Source organism: Theropithecus gelada, chromosome 14 (genome assembly GCF_003255815.1).
Source record: "Theropithecus gelada isolate Dixy chromosome 14, Tgel_1.0, whole genome shotgun sequence".
Taxonomy (NCBI): Eukaryota; Metazoa; Chordata; class Mammalia; order Primates; family Cercopithecidae; genus Theropithecus; species Theropithecus gelada.
The window spans coordinates 79,074,099-79,096,636 of record NC_037682.1 but is presented as its reverse complement, the minus strand read 5'-3'; the positions used below and the strand labels follow the sequence as shown (position 1 = coordinate 79,096,636).

The following is a 22,538-nucleotide window of genomic DNA, read 5'->3' as shown; positions in this document are numbered from 1 at the left end:
TGTCACCCAGGCTGGAGTGCAATGGCACAATCTCGGCTCACTGCAACCTCCACCTCCCAGGCTCAAGCAATTCTCCTGCCTCAGTCTCCTGAGTAGCTGGGATTACAGGCACGTGCCACCACGCCCAGCTAATTTTTTTTATTTTTAGTAGAGACAGGGTTTCACCATATTGGTCAGGCCGGTCTTGAACTCCTGACCTCATGATCCAACCGCCTCAGCCCCGGCCTTCCAAAGTGCTGGGATTATAGGCGTGAGCCACTGCGGGTTTTTTAAGAGAAAAACAAAAATATTTGGAGACATGAGGAAGTTTTTTTTTCCTTTCAAAACAACATGTTCCTAAGAAAGGGAGAAGTAGCAAGTAAAAATTACAAGAAATTACTGAACAAAGTTGGCAAACTGCTAAATTATACATCATGAAAATTATATATAGATATATATAAGAATCAAGATTTTTCTTTTTTTAGAGACAAGGTCTTGCCCTGTCACCCAGGCTGGCATGCAGTGCTGCAATCATGGTTCACCGTAGCCCGAAATTCCTGGGTTCAAGGAATCCTCCTGCCTCAGCCTCCTGAGTTAGCTGGGACTACAGGCACACTACCGCACCTGGTTAATTTTTTTGTTTGTTTTAAGAGGCAGAGTCTTACCATGTTGCCCAGGCTGGCCTCGAACTGCCAGCCTCAAGCAATCCTCCCATCTTGGCCTCCCAAATTGTTGAGACAACAGGTGGGAGCCACTGTACTTGGCCTGAAATAATTTCTTAAATTAAAGCTCAGATTTAAAAAGATTAGAAAAGCTATTGAGGACATATAACTTGTGTATTTTTTGATATGGACATCAGAAACCTTCCACCTGTGAAGACTGAGTGGTTTTCCCTCCAATATAAAATCCATAAAGGACTTAGTTATTGAATGTAAAATCATAAGAAAAATTGACTTAGCGAATCAGTTATAGGGAGAACTTGGATGTTACCTTAAATATATTCTAAGTTCAAATTTCAAATGTCTATTGGACATGTCAACATAGATGTCCCATAGGCACCAGAAAAAGCAACATGTCCAAAGCAGATCTCACTGTATTTCTCAAATTTCTCAAACTTCTGAGTTCCCTACCTCAAGTAACAGCATCTCATCTACCCAATTAGGAACAAAACGTAAGTGACATTTTCAATTCCACCCTGACCCTCAACCACCTCATGAGTTCGTACGGTCTCCTAGTATCTTCAGGATACATGCTTCTACAACTTAACCAAACAGGTTCATAGAACATAAAGAAAGACGCTGCAATAGCAAGGTATACTTAACTGCAATTTTTTTTTAAATCTATTTATAGAGACTTTCTTTTTTTTTTTTTTTTTTTTGAGACGGAGTCTCGCTCTGTTGCCCAGGCTGTAGTGTGTGGTGCGATCTTGGCTCACTGCAACCTCAGCCTCACGGGTTCAAGCAATTCTCCTGCCTCAGCCTCCCAAGTAGCTGGGACTACAGGCACCCGTCACCATGCCCAGCTAATTTTTTGTATTTTTAGTAGAGACGGGGTTTCACTGTGTTAGCCAGAATGGTCTCGATCTGCTGACCTCATGATCCACCTGCCTCGACCTCCCAAAGTGCTGAGATTACAGGTGTGAGCCACCGCGCACAGTCGTCATAGAAACTTTCTAGACAGCACATGATAAAGAGAGTTCCTTACATAGATTTTCATGTCAATTTAAAGGCATGATTTGTTCAATAGTATAAAAGCCTTATCAATTATTTTCTGAATAATCTAAAAGTTTATAAATATTAATGATCTGATAATGATCTGAGGGAAAAATCTGTAAAAGACATTTGGAAATTATATGTTTAATTGCAGTTAAAATATACCTGCACAATTACTTTGTGCAACACTAACAGGAAGCTATTTAAAAAAAAAGAAAGAAAGAAAGAAATGAGTTTTCAGCAATCAACAGGAAAAAAAAGAATAGCTAATAAATATATCAAATAAGTAGAAGCACTCAAAAGACTGAATTCTATCCGTATCTCTATAGTGTATAAAGATGCAGCATAGGTAATATATGTAAGACTGAATCAGGATCAAAAGTTCCAACAACAGAATATACCAGGAGTTAACTTACTGTTTTATAAATAAAAATGTGTATGTTATAGTCCTTTAGAAGTTTGTTCTGCATGTGGCCCTAACCTATGTCATAGACAGTTGCCTTGAATTCCTGATCTATGAAACTGAAAAGCTAAGAAATCCTATTCAACAACTTGGTAAATATAACAGGCCTCAGAATATGTATAACATCTTAAAGCATTTTTGCTATATAATTATACCAATAATTTGAAGTTTATATTACATCTTGAGGTCAACAGGCTCATAGTTCCTAGTTTTACAAGCTTTCATTGACATAAATGTCACTTCACAGATTAAAAAAAGAGGGGAGCAGGGATAGTAACCCACATAACATTTATGTAAATACATACTTGTTTCCATTTCAATAACAGAACCTATATTAATATCTATGGTGATTATGAGTACCAACCTTAAAATGCAAAAGAAAGCCATATACAAGGCCCCATTAGCAGTTAGAAATGAAGCAGATTGTAGGATCTCAGGGAGTAGTTTGTGTAAATAATAGTCTAATTTCCTTTTCCGGAGAATTGCTGCAATCTGGAAAGAGAAAGGATTTTTTGTTTAATCCAACCAACATTTCCCACTTAAATTAGCTTATATGTGGAAGCTACTGAATAAAAGCATATATTTAAAAATTAAAGTAAAAATGCTGGCATTTTACTGGTTCCTCTATAAAAATACTATGTTCAGGATAGAAAGGAAGACACCTGAATTTATATGGGTCATATGTTGAATAATCTCCTTATGTTGAGGTAAATATTTGTAATGCCTTAAAACAGTTTTAAACTGAAAATGGAATATACTTTTAAATGAAAAAAATTCCAATTCAAATAAAAACTGGATGCTATAATAAAACTATATTACAGATTTTATCAGCCTATTACTAATAGAGAACTTCACTAGTAGAAACCAGAGAAATTCATTCAGTATTCAAACTGACTATGGTGTGGGGGGGGAAAAAAAAAAAAAAAAATATATATATATATATATATATATATATATAGCGCGCGCAAGAGAGAGAGAGAGAGAGAAACAGAGAGAGAGAGAAATATAAAAAGTAAATTTAAAAAACAATGATTTCTGGTTTCCTGGAGCCCATTAAAAAAAAGACCTGAAAAAATAATATTAAGAATCTAGGCCAGGCGCAGTGGCTTACATCTGCAATCCCAGCACTTTGGGAGGCTGAGGTGGGTGGATCACGAGGTCTGGAGTTCGAGACCATCCTGGCCAACATGGCGAAACCTCTTCTTTCCTAAAAATACAAAAAATGAGCCGGGAGTGGTGGCGGGCGCCTGTAGTCCCAGCTACTTGGGAGGCTGAGGCACGAGAATCACTTGAACGCGGGAGGCGGAGGTTGCAGTGACCCGGGATCGCGTCACTGCACTCCAGCCTAGCGACAGAGCGAGACTCTGTCTCAAAAAATAAAAAAATTTAAAAAAAAAAAAAAAGAATCTAGTAACAACACAAGTAAGTATCACCTGTGACCAGAACACAGAAACAGGAACAAGTCCCAATACAAAAGACCGCAGAAATTTACCATGGGAGTGTTTAAAAAAAAATCAACCTATCAGTCTTCATGACTTAGCTTTTAAATCTAGATTGAAAACCTTTTTTTTTTTTTTTTTTTTTTTGGTGAACTCTGAATATGAAAGGAAGATTTCTAGATTAAAACCAAAAAAGGTCCTGAAATAATTTAGTAATTACATGGATAGACATGAAATCTAAGTATTTATTGAGCAGACTATTAACATTCCAGGAAATAAAGCAATATAAATCATAATATGTGCAAGATATATAGACACTGAGGACTAAGTGTTAGTAATATAACGGAAAGTACCACAGAAGTTTAGCAGAGTGAGTTTAATACAGGGGAAGGCAGGAATTTCACGGAGAAAGGCATATGTGCTGAATTTGGAAGAATAATAAGATTCCTCACTAGTCATGGAAAACAGTACTTCCCCAACATAATGAAACAATGTATCAAAAAAGGTTAGAACCTAATAGGGAAGGAGTAAGAGGGTGTAAGAAAGAGAAAAACTAACTTGAGAACAGAAAGACTACAAAACTCTCCATCTATTCCCCACCTTTCCAGAGATAACACTTTCCCTAAAGTCAGTGATCAACAAATCTAATGGCATCTTCTCAATTGTTCTGTTACTCCCTCCCTCTTCAAGCCTCTGAAACTGACCATCTATTACTTCAATTCAACTGTCATACACAGGAAAAGCAATGATGAATAAGACCCAATCCTTTCCTTCAAGGAACATAAAATCTCAATAGGGAAATAGACACAAACAAAAACAATAAGCTATAATATGGCAGTGTGTTAAATGATAGGTTAAAAGAAAAGAAAAACTAAATCTCAACCTAGTCTCACACTTTATGCAAAAATTAATTTAAAATGGATCACGGCACAAATGTGAAGCATAAAACTACAAACCTACGGGGAAAAAAACAGAGCAAATCTTATGGATACAAGGCCAGACAATGCATTCTTAGACTTGACACCAAAAGCACAATTCATAAAAAAGAAAATGGATAAACTGAACTTCCATCAAAATTCAAACTTTTTCTCTATTAAAGACCTGTTGGTGGATTAAAAAGGCAAGCTCCAGAATAGAAGAAAATACTTACAAATCACATATCTAATAAGGAACTAGTATCTAGAATATATAAAGAAGTCCCAAAACTCAACAATAAAAAAGCAAACAATCCAATTAGAAAATAGGAAAATATATGACCAGACATTTCACAGAAGAGGATAAACAGACAGCAAATAAGCACGTTAGCCATTAGGAAAATGCTAGTTAAAGCCACAATGAGGTGTTACAACTATCAGAATGGCTAAAATAAAAGACAGTGAAAACACCAAATGTTGGCAAGGATTCAGAAAACCTGGATCACTCATGCATTACTGGTGGAAATATGAAATGGTACGGCAATTCTGGAAAACAGCTTGGCAGTTTTTTGAAAAATTAAACAATCAACTACTATTTGTCCCAGCAATTGTAGCCCTGGGGTATTTATCTCTGAGAAATAAAAACATATTTATACAAAAACCTGTGAAGGAATGTTTATAGCAGGTTTGTCTAGTAATCGTCAAAAACCAGAAACAACCCCAATGTCCTTCAACAAGTAAACGGTTTAACAAATTGTGATATATCCATGACATGAAACGCTATTCAGCAATAAAAACGAACAATAAAAAGGATGTATGAAACCACCTTGATGAATTTCCACAGAATTATACTGAGTGGGGGAGAAAAAAAAAAGCTAATCCTAAAGCTATATACTATATAATTCCATTTCTAGAACATTGCTTTTTTGGGTTTCTTTGAGACGGAGTCTCGCTCTGTTGCCCAGGCTGGAGTGCAATGGTGTGATCTCAACTCACTGCAACCTCCACCTCCCAGGTTCAAACGATTCTCCCTGCCTCAGTCTCCCAAGTAGCTGGGATTACAGGCACCTGCCACCATGCCCAGCTAATTTTTTTTATTTTTAGTAAAGACGGGGTTTTGCCATGTTGGCCAGGCTGGTCTCAAACTCCTGATCTCAGGTGATCCGCCCGCCTCGGCCTCCCAAAGTGCTGGGATTACACGCATGAGCTGCCGTGCCTTGCCTCTATAACATTCTTGAAATGACAAAATTATAGAAATGAATAACTTAGTGGTTGCCAGGGATTAAGGGGGAGTGGGTAAGTGGAAAAGAAGTGAGTATAGCTATAAAGGGCAACCTTAGGGATCCTTCTGGTGATGGAAATGTTCTGTATTTTGACTGTATCAATGGCAAAATTTTTGTTGTGATATTATACTACTATTTTGCAAGATGAAACAATTGGGAGAAACTGGACAAAGAGCTAACTGAATCTCTTGAAGAACTGTACTTCTTACAACTGCATGTGAATCTACAATTATCTCAAAATTAAAAGTTCAACACTTTGTGTTTAAAAAAAAAAAAAGGAGTCATTCACATGACCACTAGGCATATAAAAGGCTCCCAGGACCATTAGTCATCAGAGAAATACCACTACACACACATTAGAATGGCTAAAATGCCAAGAACTGATAACATAAGTGCTGGTGGGAATGCAGAACAACTGCAATTCTCATACAGCTTTAGGATTAGTTCTCATGTATTGCTCATGACAATGTAAAATTGTGGTCACTTTGGAAAACCGGTTGTTTGATAGCATCTAATTAATTGTGTACCTACCCCATAACCCAGTAATTCCACTCCCAGGTATTTACTCAAAAGAAATAAGTGCTTATCAAATAATCAACTATGAAATAGCTCTTTATTTTTATTTTATGCTTAACCTTACATTGAGATATTCATTCTTTATCAAACATCTATACTAATATTTGTATATCAATTAAGAAACAAGTAATGTCTATTTTACAAATTTGTTGTGAAAATTGAATGAGATAATAAAAGGCTTAGCACCATGCTTGGTATACCATAAGTGCTCAAAATATGTTAGCAATTTTAATGTGTTTGAATGACATTAGCTCTATTTGATTAAAATATTATTTCCTATTGTTTTATCAGAATATATTTTATTTCATAATATTATTTCTTCCATTACCTCTGTAGTAACTAAATAATTAAGTTTTAAAAATTAAAAAAAAGAAAGAAATGCTCATGTCCGCCAAAAGACATATTTATAGTATTATCTATAATTACAAATACTGTAACAACCTAAATGTCCATTAACAGTAAAGTACATAAATTGTACATATTTACCATATTGATAGACCAAACTGTACAGTCTATTATGAGAAACAGGAAATATCTAACACAAGACATAGAAAATAACCTAGGACCTTATCATCACTGTACTGTAACCTAGAGCTTCTAACCAAGGTTTACAAGTGGCTAAAATACTGATCCACTCAGTAGTCTAGTTAGCCAGGTCAGACACAAGGTAACAGGGCAGGGTGACCACCACCTCTGTTTTCCCCAGTGTGCCACATACTTTTATCATTTTCTATGTAAACCACAGCACACTACAGCATGAAAAAGGTTAGGAAGCACTAGAGTAAACAAATAACATACCAATAATTGTGTTAGCCATGTAGTAATTATAATAGCACTTGCACTAAAGTATAAAATCATCAGACATCAGATACCTTCAGAAACATCACATTTTATAATTAAAGCGTTTGTAATGTTCATATGCTTTGACCAAATAATTCCACATTCATTAATTTCTTATGAATTTTTCAAACATGCATATGAAGATTTAGCTAAAAAAGGCACATCATCACATCATAACACTATGGTTAAAATACAGATCTGTACTTATGTATTTATAAGACCTGGCTTTAGAAGACTATTTAATGCCCTAGGAAAATGAATCAAAATATATAAAGTGAAAAGACAAATTACAAAAAAAATTTGTAGTGAACATACAGAACAAATACTAGAATGTTATATCTTGATTATCCCTAAATGGTTGATAATAGATTATTTTAATTTTCTTCTTTTCACTTTTGGATATGTTCCAGACTTTCTGCAATAAATATATGTTACAATTTATAATATTGGGGTGACGAGAACAAGTGTGAGAAAGAAGAATTAATTATCATAGAAACAAATCTCAACAGGGAGTGGAAACAATCAGCATAATACAATACAATTAAGAGATTTTATTTTTAATCTTAACCCCACAACTATTTCTATGAAAAATCCTTGTTTAGGTGCTCTTTAGATTTCAATCTCCTCATTTAGTAAATAAGGAGGTTAAATTAAACAACACAAAGTATTCATTTTTTTTCTACTTCTAAAATTATGTAATTTTTAAAAAATAAATGGGCAGAGTGTGGTGGCTCATGCTTATATCCTAGCACTTTGGGAGGCTGAGGCAGGTGATCATGAGGTCAGGAGTCCAAGATCAGCCTGGCCAAGATGGTCAAACTATAATAAACAATTTATTTATTTTAAATTATTTATTTATAAAAAATAAATAAATGATATTGGAAGAATTGGACATCTATGCAGGGGGAAAAACGTACTTTCAGTCCTACTTCAAACTATACATAAAAATTAATTTGAAATAAATCATGTACCTAAATTTGAAAATTATAAAACAATAAAGTGCCCAGAAAAAGGGGCTGGATGCAGTGGCTCACAACTGTAATCCCAGCATTTTGGGAGGTCGAGGCGGGTGGATCATGAGGTCAGGAGTTCGAGAACAGCCTGAGCAACATGGTGAAACACCGTCTCTACTAAAAATACAAAAATTAACCAGGTGTGGTGGCATGCACCTGTAATCCCAGTTACTCAGGAGGCTAAGGCAGGAGAATTGCTTGAACCCAGAAGGCAGAGGCTGCAGTGAGCCAATATCGCACCACTGCACGCCATCCTAGGCAACAGAGAGAGACTGTCTCAAGAAAAAAAAAGTACCCAGAAGCAAACATAAGTGAGTATCTTCACAAATATTCCAGGCATGAGTCAAAGGACAGAGGCAGTATTAACCAGAGTTGATGAAACACAAGTATGGAGACCAACCTGACTAATATGATGGGCACAGACTGAAGAGTGATACAAAATTATAAGGTCAGGCCCCCAATTTAGAAGTATCTCTTCATAAGATTATCACTATTAAACCTCCATCAGCACTATATACATTCCCTTGTTATTCTCGTTTCTTTCCCCATTTGATTAGTGCTGCACATTTGCCATAGAGATGGTTGACTGTACTGGGATTGCACTTTGTGGCCACGGAATAAAGCTAATTGGCCCTCAAAGGGGCTGACCCACGATCTTAGCCTTCCTAGTACCAAACTCTAAATTAGCAGTCATCGTGAGCCTCCGAGTTTGATCGTTAAACTCTTCCAGAAGAATACATTTCTAAAGGGTGTGACAGTTTGAGAAATCTAGTTTCTTTGGAAAATTAAATAGTTCGCAAATAAGAGTCAATTTTATGTTGTATGTATTTAATCTTTCTTAGAGTAATCTCTAGCAAAAAAATTATTTCTTTAAGGTAGGGTTTCTCAACATTGGCACTATTGACATTTTGGGCCAGATCATCTGTTGTGCAGGGCTGTCCTAAGCATTGAAGGATGTTTAGCAGCATCCCTGCTCTCTACTTTCTAAATGGCAATAGAATCCCCCCAGCTGTGATAACCAAAAATGCCTACATTGTTAAATGTCTCCTAGGAGGTAAAATTGTGCCCCTTATTGAGTAAGAAAAACTGTCTTAAAAGAAAGAGTATAACAAATTTATATATTTTTAATATGCTAGTTCCAGAATTTTTATTTTATTTTTAAAAATGCTTATATAGCACTTGTGCCAGGCACCATCCTATATACCATACAAATATCAACTCATTTAATTTTCATAACAATCTTTACCCTACAACTATTTCTATGAAAAATCTTTGTTTAGATGCACTTTAGATTTCAATCTCCTCATTTTATTGGGCATGATTTTAATGGGCATGATTTTATTATCCCCATTTTAGAGATAAGAAAATGTTAGTACAGGCCAGGCGTGGTGGCTCACGCCTGTAATCCCAGCACTTTGGGAGGCCAAGGCGGGTGGATCATGAAGTCAGGAGATCGAGACCACCTTGGCTAACATGGTGAAACCTCGTCTCTACTGAAAATACAAAAAAATTAGCCAGGCATGGTGGTGGGCACCTGTAGTCCCAGCTACTCAGGAGGCTGAGGCAGGAGAATGGCGTGACCCCGGGAGGCGGAGTTTGCAGTGAGCCGAGATCACGCCACTGCACTCCAGCCTGGGCGACAGAGGGAGACTGTCTCAAAAAAAAAAAAAAAAAGGAAGAAGAAGAAAAAGTTAGTACAGAGAGATGAAGTTACTCAAGGTGACGTAACTGATAGATGTAGAGCAGGGATTGAAGTCAGGCAAGTGGCTCTTAACTACCAACTGATGTTGAAGTCAAAACACATTCTAAATAAGGAGAATTATCACTTATCCATACTGCATGTTATAAATTTAAACCTGTGACTTATAGCTCCTACAGAAGTTCAAGTTGCTTATTCTCAAAGAAAAACACAAAAACATAGGGAAATTACAACTAAGATATAAAAATAAGCCGACTATTCAGAAATTTGGTGATCTAACCTGCAGAAAGACTAAATAAGGCACCCATGATGACTCAGGGGCTAGAAACTGCAGTTCCAGTCTGCAAAAAAATAAAGAGGAAAGAAGATGGGAACACAACATTCACAACACTAAATTAGCAAATAAAAAGAATTAATTCCAATAGAAGAGACCGGACAACAACCAGCTGTGCAATTAACTTTACCCTTTTCCTTGTCCAAGATCTATAAAATCTAAACTTTTTTTTTTGGCTTTTTTTTTTTTTTTTTTTTTTTAATTCAGAGTAATGTTCCATTGCCAAGGCTGGAGTGCAGTGGTGCGATTTCGGCCCACTGCAACCTCCACCTCTTGGGTTCAAGAGGCAGGATTCTCCTGCCTCAGCCTCCCAAGCAGCTGAGATCACAGGCACGCGCCACTATGCCCAACTAATTTTTGTATTTTTAGTAGAGACAGGGTTTCACCATATTAGCCAGGCTGGTCTCAAACTCCTGACCTCGTGATCCATCCGCCTTGGCCTCACAAAGTGCTGGGATTACAGGTGTGAGCCACCACGCCCGGCCCCAAAATCTATTAATAGGTACCTTTTAATAAATCTGATAACAAATATAAAGTATTTAGCAGAGTAACCAGCACATAGTAGGCATTTTGAAAATGCTATTTCCTTCACTCTGCAGAATTGCTTCCTGATCCAACCTCAATTCCTTTTTGTGTTGTGCAGGTTTGTTTTATTAAGTGTTAAGAAGAGATTTCTATCTCTGATAATCAGAATATCTGGGAAAGGCCAGGTATGGTGGTTCATGCCTATGATCCCAGAACTTTGGGAGGCTGAGGCGGGTGGATCACTTGAGGTCAGGAGTTTGAGACCAGCTCAAACAACACGGCAAAACCTTGTCTCTACTAAAAATACAAAAATTAGCCAGGCATGGTGGCACACGCCTGTAATCCCAGCTACTCTTGAGGCTGAGGCACGAGAATCACAGGAGAATCACTTGAACCTGGGAGGCAGAGACTGCAGTGAGCCACGATCATGCCACTGCACTCCAGCCTAGGCAACAGAGCAAGACTCCATCTCAATAAAAAAAAATAAAAATAAATAAAAAAAAAAAAGAACTTCAAACAACAGAACTAAAGTAGGATATTCATCCATAGTCAGAAGACCTCCTGTAATTTTTTTCTAAAAATTTTTGGGCTGGGCGCGGTGGCTGATGTCAGCACTTTGGGAGGCCAAGGCAGGTGGATCACCTGAGGTCAGGAGTCCAAGATCAGCCTGCCCAACATGGTGAAGCCCCATTTCTACAAAAATACAAAAAATAGCCAGTCATGATGGTGGGCACCTGCAATCTCAGCTACTCGGGAGGCTGAGGCAAGAGAATCGCTTGAATCCAGGAGGCCGAGGTTGCAGTGAGCTGAGATCGCACCACTGCGTTCCAGCCTGGGTGACAGAGTGAGACTTCATCTCAAAAATAATTAATTAAGTAAGTTTTTTTTTTTTAATTTTAAATAAAAGTTTTCAAAATGCTTTTAAAAAATAAGACCTTGTTTTTAAAAATTATTTATCATAGGCCAAGGCGGATAGATCACTTGAGACCAGGAGTTCAAGACCAGTCTGGCCAACAAAGCGAAACCCTGTCTCTACTAAAAATACAAAAAATTACCTGAGTGTGGTGGCACACACCTGTAATTCTAGCAACTCAGGAGGCTGAGGCAGGAGGATCACTTGAACCCAGGAGACAGAGGTTGTAGCGAGCCAAAATCACGCCACTGCACTCCAACCTGGGTGACAGAGCAAGACTGTCAAAAAAAAAAAAATAGTATAATAAAGGAGGTAGAATTATTTGTTTTAACAAACAAATTTTCCTATATACCATGTTTAATTTTATGCATTAACCTAACTGGGCCAAGGAATGCCTAGACATTTGGTCAAATGATTATTCTGCGTATGTCTATGAGGGTGCTCCTAGGTGAGATTAACATTTGAATCAGTAGACTGTGAAAAACAGACTGCCCTTCCTAATGTGAGTAGGCTTCATCCTCTCGGTTGAAGACCGGAAGAGAACAAAAAACCAAACTCCTCCCCCTGTCTGATTTATTGAGCTAGGACACTGGTATTTTCCTGCCTTCAGACCTGACTGAAACACCAGTTCTTCTTGGGTCTACAGCCTGCTGGCTTTCAGACTGGAACTTACACCATTGTCTCTTCTAGTACTCAGGTCTTTGGACTAACACTGGAATTACACATTGGCTCTCTGGGTCTCCAGCATGCCAACTGCAGATCTTGGCACTTATGAAGCCTCCAAAATTGTGAGCCAATTCTTTATTTTATACACACACACACACACACACACACACACACACACACACACAGAGGCTTGTGTTTCTCTGAAGAACTCTAATAAGCTTGAGACCAGGAGTTCAAGACCAGTCTGGCCAACAAAGCGAAACCCTGTCTCTACTAAAAATACAAAAAATTACCTGAGTGTGGTGGCACACACCTGTAATTCTAGCAATCTCAATTGCTTCCAACATCTTTATTTTTAAGGTTAGAATCATTAGCTACAAAAGCCAAATACAAACATCTCAAACAAAATGACAAGAAACCAAGTATCCTAGACCAATATTTACCTATCTTCTTACAGTTTTTAAAGCTTTTATATGTGCACTCTCTCTCATGATTCCCGCAGCAAGCCATGAAGTTGTTAAGGCAGGATTCTCTTCTATTCATAAATGAAGAAATTGCATCATAAATCGCAAAGCAAAACAAAAACTCATATCTTGTAACTCACAACCAGTGCATTACACCATGCTGCCCCCAACAGATACAAGAACCAGCTTATTAAAAACAAAACAAGCCAAAAAACTGGGGCAACTTATTAATAATATATGTGGGAAGATACAAGCAATCTTCAAAAGTTTTCCATGATTATATTGTAAAGCCTCCCTATAATGAAAATCATACCATCAAACTTTAGCGATGACCATTAAGCCTTACATACCTTACCTGAAATAGCCTTCCTCTCCTACATTTTCAATTTTTTACATAAAAGTTGAGATAGGCTTTCAAGATAAACATAAAAATATGCTTAAGTAACAACACTGAAACAAAACGTGATCAGGAACAAGACTCAGATTGAGCCCTGCATATATTATACTCATGTTCAAAACTGAGTAATACCGGCCGGGCGTGGTGGCTCACGCCTGAAATCCCAGCACTTTGGGAGGCCAAGGCAGACGGATCACAAGGTCAGGAGATTGAGACCATCCTGGCTAACACGATGAAATCCCGTCTCTACTAAAAATACAAAAAATTAGCCGGGCATGGTGGCGAGCGCCTGTAGTCCCAGCTACTGGGGAGGCTGAGGCAGGAGAATGGCATGAACCCGGGGGGTGGAGCTTGCAGTGAGCTGAGATCATGCCACTGCACTCCAGCCTGGGTGACAGAGCAAGACTTCGTCTCAAAAAAAAAAAAAAAAAAAAAAAACTGAGTAATGCCAATATTTTTGTAATATAGAGAAAGTCTTGAAAACACACACCTGTCACTTCAACTTTCAGTGATATAACTCACATGCAGCACGACAACTTTAAACCTAACCACTCTTTCATACCCTGCCATCTTCTGCATACTTAAGCACAAATATCATGGACTCTAATGCGAAATACTTTAAATAATGGGAAAAAACCTAATATATTTCTAATTGAACAACAATATTCAGATGAAAAACAGAAAGTATACATATTTGTTGCAGTCTCATTAAGAATACTGGGTGATAAATTGGGTGAATATTGGGTAATGAATTGAATCCTTTAAACAGAACACACGAACACTAAGAGTTTAAGCCCTGGAAGTAAGGATGATTTGAGAAAGAGAAGAAATCACAGATAACAGTAACTATCTTGACTAAAAAATAACAACTGTCTCACTATTTGTTGATATATAAATTCCATTAAAAAGAAGATAAAGCCAACATTAAAAGGTTTAAACTGCACTTCAACTCATTCATATTAAAGTCTAATAATTAGTCTGTCAACCATTTGATGGATATAAAATCCTTTACTATTCTTTGATAGGGTAACCCTAATCACCTACCTGAACCAGAAAAGAAATCTAATCATGAAATTTAACCATGGGAAAAAGAGAAAAGAGCGCAGAAAAAGAAAGCTTTAAAAAGATGCTTGCCCAGGCGCAGTGGCTCACACCTGTAATGCCAGCTCTTTGGGAGGCAGAGGTGTTAGAGGCGCTCGAGCCAGAGAGACTCCATTTTGAGTGAGGGCTAGGAAAATGAGGCTGAGACCTGCTGGGCTGCATTCTCAGAAAATTAGGCATTCCTAGCCTCTAGATATTTACAGTTAAAGGAACAATTAATAACATTTACAAAAACAGACCCAGACTTGGGAGTGTCCACATATCCCAATATCTGAAGAACAAAGGCATTCCTAATTTTGCTTTAACAATAATATCAATTCTTGCAAAATATAGTAATTGAGAAAATTAATCCTTTATCACAACACAAACCCTTGTAGCAGTGCACAGCTCCCCATATATACAGGCATTATACCTAGGGTGGATGTGTTCCTCTTCTGACTTTGAGGAATGTCCTACTCTGTCTATGGAGTAGCTGTCCTTTCACCACTTTACTTTCTTAATAAACTTGCTTTCGCTTTGCACTGCGGACTCACCCTGAATTCTTTCTTGTGTGAAATCCAAGAACCCTCTCTTGGGGTCTAAATCAGGATCCCTTTCCTGTAACAGAGGCGGGTGGATCACTTGAGATCAGGAGTTCAAGATCAGCCTAACCAACATGGTGAAACCCCATCTCTACTAAAAATACAAAATTAGCCAAGCACGGTGACACACACTTGTAGTCCCAGCTACACAGGAGGCTGAGGCAGGAGAATCACTTGAACCCAGGAGGTGGAGGTTGGCATGAGCCGAGATTGTGCTATTGCACTACAGCCTAGGCAACAAGAGCTAAACTCCATCTCAAAAAAATAAAAATAAAAAAAAGATGGTTAACTTCTCAGACTTCACAATTTTGTCTAAAACAATCTCAACTTACCCTTAAATGGGGTAAGACAAATAGAAGTTATTCAAATAGTTTTTCTAACATTCGTAAGTGAAAATTTCTGACTACTATAATTTAAAACAGATTTTATTAGAAGGAAGGTTCAGTTTCAGAGCATTTGTTAATCGAGGTATTTGTAGGCAGTACAGTTTTTTTTTTTTTTTTTTTTTGAGACAGAGTCTCGCTTTGTCACCCAGACTGGAGTGCAGTGGCGCGATCTCAGCTCACTGCAAGCTCCGAGGCCTCCCGGGTTCACAACATTCTCCTTCCTCAGCCTCCCAAGTAGCTGGAACTACAGGTGCCCGCCACCACGCCCAGCTAATTTTTTGTATTTGAGACGGCGTTTCACCATGTTGGCCAGGATGGTCTCAATCTCCTGACCTCGTGATCCGCCCGCCTCGGCCTCCCAAAGTGCTGGGATTACAGGCGTGAGCCACCGCGCCTGGCAGCAGTAAAGTTTTCTTACTGCCTTTGACTTCAAGGTAAGCAAAGGCCAAATTCTTGACCAGGGTACTGGATTCGTGAAATTGTCACATAAACTCTTTTTCTATAAAGTAATGGCTTCTTATTTCTCTTGATTTCTTCACGTTAAAATTTGGGTTTTGTGCCATAAATGTTAAACCTAATATATGTTCACTTTATATATATTCATATAATCACCATGTCACTTCCTTAGGAAAGGCTTCCCAAACGCTCTACACTAGAATAGATCCTCTTGTAAACAGCCTAGTAACACTCCGTATGTCTTCTTAATAGCACTTATCACAGATAATTTTGTGTGCATTTATTTTAAGTTTATCTTCCCCCTTCACTGTTAACCTCCATGTTCCCCTCACTCCAGTATTGCTTACTCTCATGTAATATTTGATGAATGAAATAAGGGTAGAAAAGAGACAGTGAAAGGAAATGAAGATTCAGAGTAAATACAGTTATACTACATTCCACGGGCTCTAAATGCAGCTAGGGGCACAGTGAAATTCAGCTGGTTCTGGTTAATTCAGTGCCTCCTATGCTTGCGAGTTTCTGACATGCGGGTCTGAAAAAAAAATAGTCCCGTGTGTATTTCCTTCAAGGTTTAAAAATTGAAGCTAATCAGAACAAGCCTTCCTTCATCACTGCCAAGAGGTGCAGAATCTTTCAAGGAAACTCCCAAAGTGGATTAATCACAATCCAAACCCCCAAAATCAAGTAAGAATCAAGAAACCAAAGCAACCTGACAAATCCAATGAGTCAAAAGACTATACAAAATAAATGAAAGTTGAAAAAATTCAGCATTCTTATAAAAGGAACATGCTCAAATTTGATGATACTTGATTTAGCACTCTTCCTTAATACTTTTCTTTCATATATAAATTATTTTAGGTCCATTTAAGGTCCATTTCCTTTTTTTTTTTTTTTTTTTTTGAGACGGACTCTCGCTCTGTCGCCAGGCTGGAGTCCAGTGGCGCAATCTAGGCTCATTGCAACCTCCGCCTCCAGGTTCCAGTGATTCTCCTGCCTCAGCCTCCCTAGTAGCTGGGACTACAGGCACGTGCCAAGGTGCCCAGCTAATTTTTGTATTTTTAGTAGAGATGGGGTTTCACCATGTTGGCCAGACTGGTCTCAAACTCCTGACCTCAGGTGATTCGCCCAGCTTGGCCTCCCAAAATGCTGGTATTACAGGCGTAAGCCAACCCGCCCAGCCACTAAATATTTTTCAATACTCCTATGAGCCAAGTTAGTTAAAATCTTCTTTAATTTATTTCAATTATTGATTCTCCTCAAGTATAATTATGAGGAAGACAGAGCCTCACATATAGTATATAAGATCAATTCACCATACTAACTTGACTAATTAATTATTCAGGGTCACTAACAAATACTTATTAACTATATTCCTAGTATCCAAAGATAAAATAGATTCATTTCCTATTACCTGAAGGAAAAAATACACAAACCTCAATCACAATATTGCTTAAGAGCATATCAATGAGTAGAAAGAAAACTAAGATTAGTGATTAATTAAAAGGCAATTTAAAAGTTTAACCTATGGTCAATAGAGATTTGAATTAAGTCTTCAATATAGTACTGTATTATGTACTAGATTACGATAATGGAAGAATAATAAATCTAAAATATTATAAGACCCTAATCATCAAACCATCGACCACTATTAGGCATTCTATGTGCCCAGTTTAAGTCCTTGGGGATGAAAACATAATTCTCTTTCACTATACTATAAAAGTAATGGAAGTAACTGTAATGTAAGAAATTGTACTGACATTTTCAAAAGACTTTCTTAAAACTATTTTATTTAGTTCTTTATTAAACCATCACTTCAATTAACTCCCCTTCCCTAATTACCACCCATCACCTGCCTATCACCTAAGAACTCAATAACTAATAAGATAATTAACAAATGATCAATCTATTGTCAAGGTCTTACCACATTTTTTACTTCCAAAGCTTATACAGATAGATTTATACAACATAAGTCTGTGTTCCAGCCCTTCAATCCACACTGTCTTTTCATAATCAAGAAAAGAAAGTATCCATATACTTGCTTACGCACAAATTGAGGCACGAATTTTTTTCTCAAAGTCATAACTCATAAAACAAGAGTTATCTTTTATGTATTCCATAGAAATATGCATTTTTTTTTTTTTTTTTTTACAATCTGGCTGTTGTACAATTTAAGATATTCCCCAGAAATCAAGAGCTTTGGAGACCATGGAATTGTAAATCTGTGCATAATCCCCCTTTGATTTTTGCTTGAGACCTATTTTATGGGGGTGTAAATAAGGGGCTCACTTTATCTTTCTATTCAATAACTAAACGATTTTTACATTACATTATCACATAATGTTTCCAATGAAAAGCAGATATATAAGACCTATTTTATAGGCTCCAGAAAATACCCCTGATAAAAAATCTTCCTTCTTGTTGGGACTCAGAATACAATGCCCCAAAATGAAGGCCTCAGAAGCAGCCTTAGAAGCAGAATTTTTTTCCTGACCTTCTCCTGCTCTCCTGTCTCCTAGTCCCATTCTCCTCTGAGCTAGCCTTAGAAACTAGAATTTTCCGCAAGGCAGGTCATAAAAACCAGAACCTATTTTCCCCAAAGCCAACCAGAAAATCTTAAAATATCATACTAACTTTCCCTTCGCCTTTCCATGTAAAAACTGGCCATAAAGAAACTATCTGACCTACCTTGTTTGACTGTAAGTCATAAGCCCCCATTCCAGAGACGGTCCTACCCCACACCCAAAAGAAAAGAATGAATGCTCACAGAGGTCAAGAAGAATCTAGACAGACAGGCCTTGCTTCCCCAATCAGTCTATTAGCATTAGCATTATTGTCCAATCACATTTCTACATAGCTGTCTATACTTTGTTGAACATAAGCATAAAAACAGATAATTTCCCCTGTATTTTGGGGTCTTCATTCTGAAGGCTCCCGTGTATACATGTTAAATAAATTGGTACATGCCCTTTCTCCTATTAATCCATCTGCCTCCTGTCAGTGATTTTTGGTGAACCTTCAGAGGGCCAAGGGGAAAGCTCTCCATTCGTCCCTACATCAGCTTGCCTTTGGAGCTTCTCCATTTCTAGCAATAATGGCAACTGCAACAATCTGACTTGACAGCCTAGAAGTATAAACAAGTCCTCACACTGCCCCAATATCCTTGGTCTCTAAGTCCTGTTCATTCTGCCTGCAAAATGCCTCTAGAACTGCCCTTTCATTTTCTCTGGCAGACCTGCCAAATATCTCTTCACTCCTGCACTATTCATGAGTTCATTCATTCATACCTTCACTCATTTAGACACATACTAAGCATTTAATGAGGTACTACACGAGTCTAAACACAAACCACTGTTTTAACAGGAGATGGAGACACAGATCATAATTAATGCACTATTATCCTATTTAACTCCTCACAACAGACCTTAAAAATGGGTACAATCATCTTCTGCAAAGCAAGGAGACTAAGGCTCCATGCAATTCAATAATTTTTCTAAAGATCCTATTGATAGTAAATTGCAGGGTGAGATTCCACAGGAGTTCTGACTCTTTATACCACTTAGTGAATCTACTGCATCAATTTCTCAAACATCTTTCCTATCTAGTCTTCCCAGTGTTACCATATTTAGCATCTGAAAGCATTATTTTGTACTTACAACCCCTTTGTTAAAAAAAAAAAAAAAAAACTCAATAGCATGCACACAAAAAAACCCTCAATGGTTCCTTTAGCCTGTCCTTCAGTCTGACTTTCAGTCAAAAAAAAAAAAAAAAAAAAAAACCATGAGAACTGAATCCTGTCTTTTTCCTTACTAGATTTAAATCTTGTGAATCACTTAATGTCTCTAACCTTCAGTTGTCTTACCTATAAAACGGGGATAAGAAGCTGGAGTTGTGTAAGGGTTAAAAAAGATGTTAAGGACTAAGCACATAATAAACATAAGTTGTTATCGTTCACAACTCCTGTATGCAAACGTTCTGTTATAGACAATATATGCATTGCCTCTCTTACGAAACCACTTAGTTTTCTGCCTCAGTTTACATTATCCTCCCTCCTCTCCATTAAGAATAGGTATGCTATAAATATCTACTGCATGAATCAATGTCTGTACAGCCTTATACTCAAGGCACAAGTCAAGGACCACTTACTTCAACAGGCTTCCCCTACCCATCTTCCATGAACTTCACTCTTAAGTGCCACCAGAGAAGGGAGGAAGAAAAATATGCATAATTATTCAAAACCTATGATAAACTAGATGTGATACATCATCAATGCACTATTTCATATAATTCTCAAAAAGATAAAGTAACATATATAAAGTCAAACAGCTGGTAAATGAAGAGCTGAGATTCAAACTCTGATACCCCAATCCCTTTTTTTTGTCTGTTTGTTTTGTTTTGTGACAGAGTTTTGCTCTTGTTTCCCAGGCTGGAGTAAAATGACGCAATCTCAGCTCACTACAACCTCCGCCTCCCAGATTCAAGTGATTCTCCTGCCTCAGCCTCCCAAGTAGCTGGGATTATAGGCATGTGCACCACGCCCGGCTAATTTTATATTTTTAGTAGAGATGGGGTTTCACCATATTGGTCAAGTTGGCTGGTCTCGAACTCCTGACCTCAGGTGATCCACATGCCTTGGGCTCCCAAAGTGCTGGGATTACAGGTGTGAGCCACCGCACCCCGCCTGATCCCTTTTTAAAGCCGAATTTCTTTCCACCACACCACCTTGCATCTTAGTACATGGGGGTATACATTTAATCAACTATCCAACACTTACAAAGAAAACAGCTATATGCTCCAAGTAGCACCACCCACACCTACATGGATAACTGAAACAAAACTGTCACGAAATAATGCTTATCCTTAGTACGCGCAATGTGTTCTAACATTTTTTATTTTCTTCCATTTCACTTAATATAAAATAAAATGCTATTCAGTTCCCACTAATTTTATTTCACAACTACTGATGAGTAGCAACCCAAATTTTCAAATACACAGATGTAAGGGTACAAGGCCACATGAGATGGAAAATTTATCCTCAATAAGTACTTAATCTTGTTGGAGATATAGTAGTAAAACACAACTCCTTTCCTGAACACCCGCAACCTACCTTGTAAGAGTAGGAGTAGGAGAACCTATGCTCCTGTTGCTGCCCTGAACTTCCCTATCATAGACTATAATCCATAAATTGTCTAAGCTATTGATATAACAAGTATCAGGCATTCAACAAATATTTGTTAAGTGAATGAATTAATGAATGAAAAGTGCTATGGATTTTCAAAGGGAGAAGTAGACAGCATAAACTCTCTTTCCACCTATATCATAATCCTCTGAGGGCAGGAACAATCTTTTGTATAGTTGTGTATCAAGAGCTCAATAATGTTTGTAGATGTTTTATTTTTTACACATTTGAGCCTTATGCATTGAGCTGTGGTTGCACCACTGCACTCCAGCCAGAATGGCAATGCAACAAGACCGTATATCCAAAAAGAAAAAGGAAAAATCTGAGACATACGCTGGCCACAGTGAATGTGGAAAAGCAGATAAACATGAATCTTTGCCAAAGAAAATCGAGGAAAAAATTTCCAGCTCCAATAATAATTATTGGCCTCTACTCTAGATCTTTATTATTCAAAGTGCAGCCCCCACCATCAGCATTACCACGAGTTTGTTAGGAAAGCAGAGGTTCAGGCCCCACCGGGGCCTAATGAATTAGAACCCCCATTTTAACATAATCCTCGGAGGATTCCTAACATACATGAAAATTTGAGAAGCATCAGTCTATACAATAAAAATGAAATGGATGCCTGCAACCTCCGACAAAGTCATCACCTTCTCCTGTGTTATCTCTGAAATACATAATCAGACTTTTCAAGAAGTACTACAGATACAGCCATGACACACTTTCAGGAACATTAGGGTATAAACCTAAATTACTTCAATGAGAAATAATAATTGATCATCTGCTGAATATCGAAATTCTTAGAAGACATACAAAAAATATGATCTATCTTCTTAGGACACAAACTCTGTAAGGCAAGAAAACGAGACAATGCACTTCAATGGCCAAAATAATAATAAATCTTTAATATCAAGGATAAGGTTATTGAAAAAAAGATTTTGGCGAGAACATTGAAGAGCATCTTTAATAGTCCTCAGGGTTACATATACATATTGCCAAATATTTCCTATTAATTGGCCCGTATGTAAAGCTGTGTAAAAGGTCCTAGGTGACACAAAGTCAGATGTCCTAACCAAGTTCACTCACTGAAAGACTGGCATCACCCTTTAAATCACCACACACAATCTCAACCCAGGAGTCTGTTCTGTGAACTTGCAAAAACACTTGCAAAACCCCAAATCACAATCCTACCATCTCAAAACTGAGTCAAGATCTGAGGCCACAGGGACTTCAGGGTCAAATATGCCTTCTTCATTTAAAAAAAAAAAAAGTCAAAATAAAACAGGGGAAACCAGATGAGGAAAGCTTGCAGGTACTTCTCATAGCCTCGCTGACCTACAAATACCTCTCCATCACAAGGCAGCCCAGAGGAAAATAACGCTGGTCTTTGAATTAACGTTTTTAAGTGTCCTCAACTTAATTCTAAAAGTTGGGAGCCCATCCTCTTCCTAGCAACAGGCATTCAGATGACAGCTCAACCTCTAATTCCCCTCCTCCTTCTCCCTTGCAGGAATTGGTATATCCTTCCCAAGCGACCTCCGCCTTCCCCCCACCCGCCCCCCAAAACACTCCGACCCCTCCAAAAGAGAGCTCGACACAAGGCAAGTCCCCCAGAGCCCCT

General features: G+C 37.8%; 1 protein-coding gene across 2 annotated transcripts in view; it reads right to left on the bottom strand.

The window, feature by feature from the left end:
- The window catches only part of TMEM135 (transmembrane protein 135), a 261,010-nt gene that overhangs the window by 238,053 nt on the left and 419 nt on the right, over window positions 1–22,538 (bottom strand). For both annotated transcript variants that reach the window (XM_025357908.1, XM_025357910.1), the window contains exon 2: window positions 2,519–2,646. In XM_025357908.1, coding sequence (XP_025213693.1) covers window positions 2,519–2,646 — 128 coding nt within the window. The remainder of the gene's footprint in view (window positions 1–2,518; window positions 2,647–22,538) is intronic.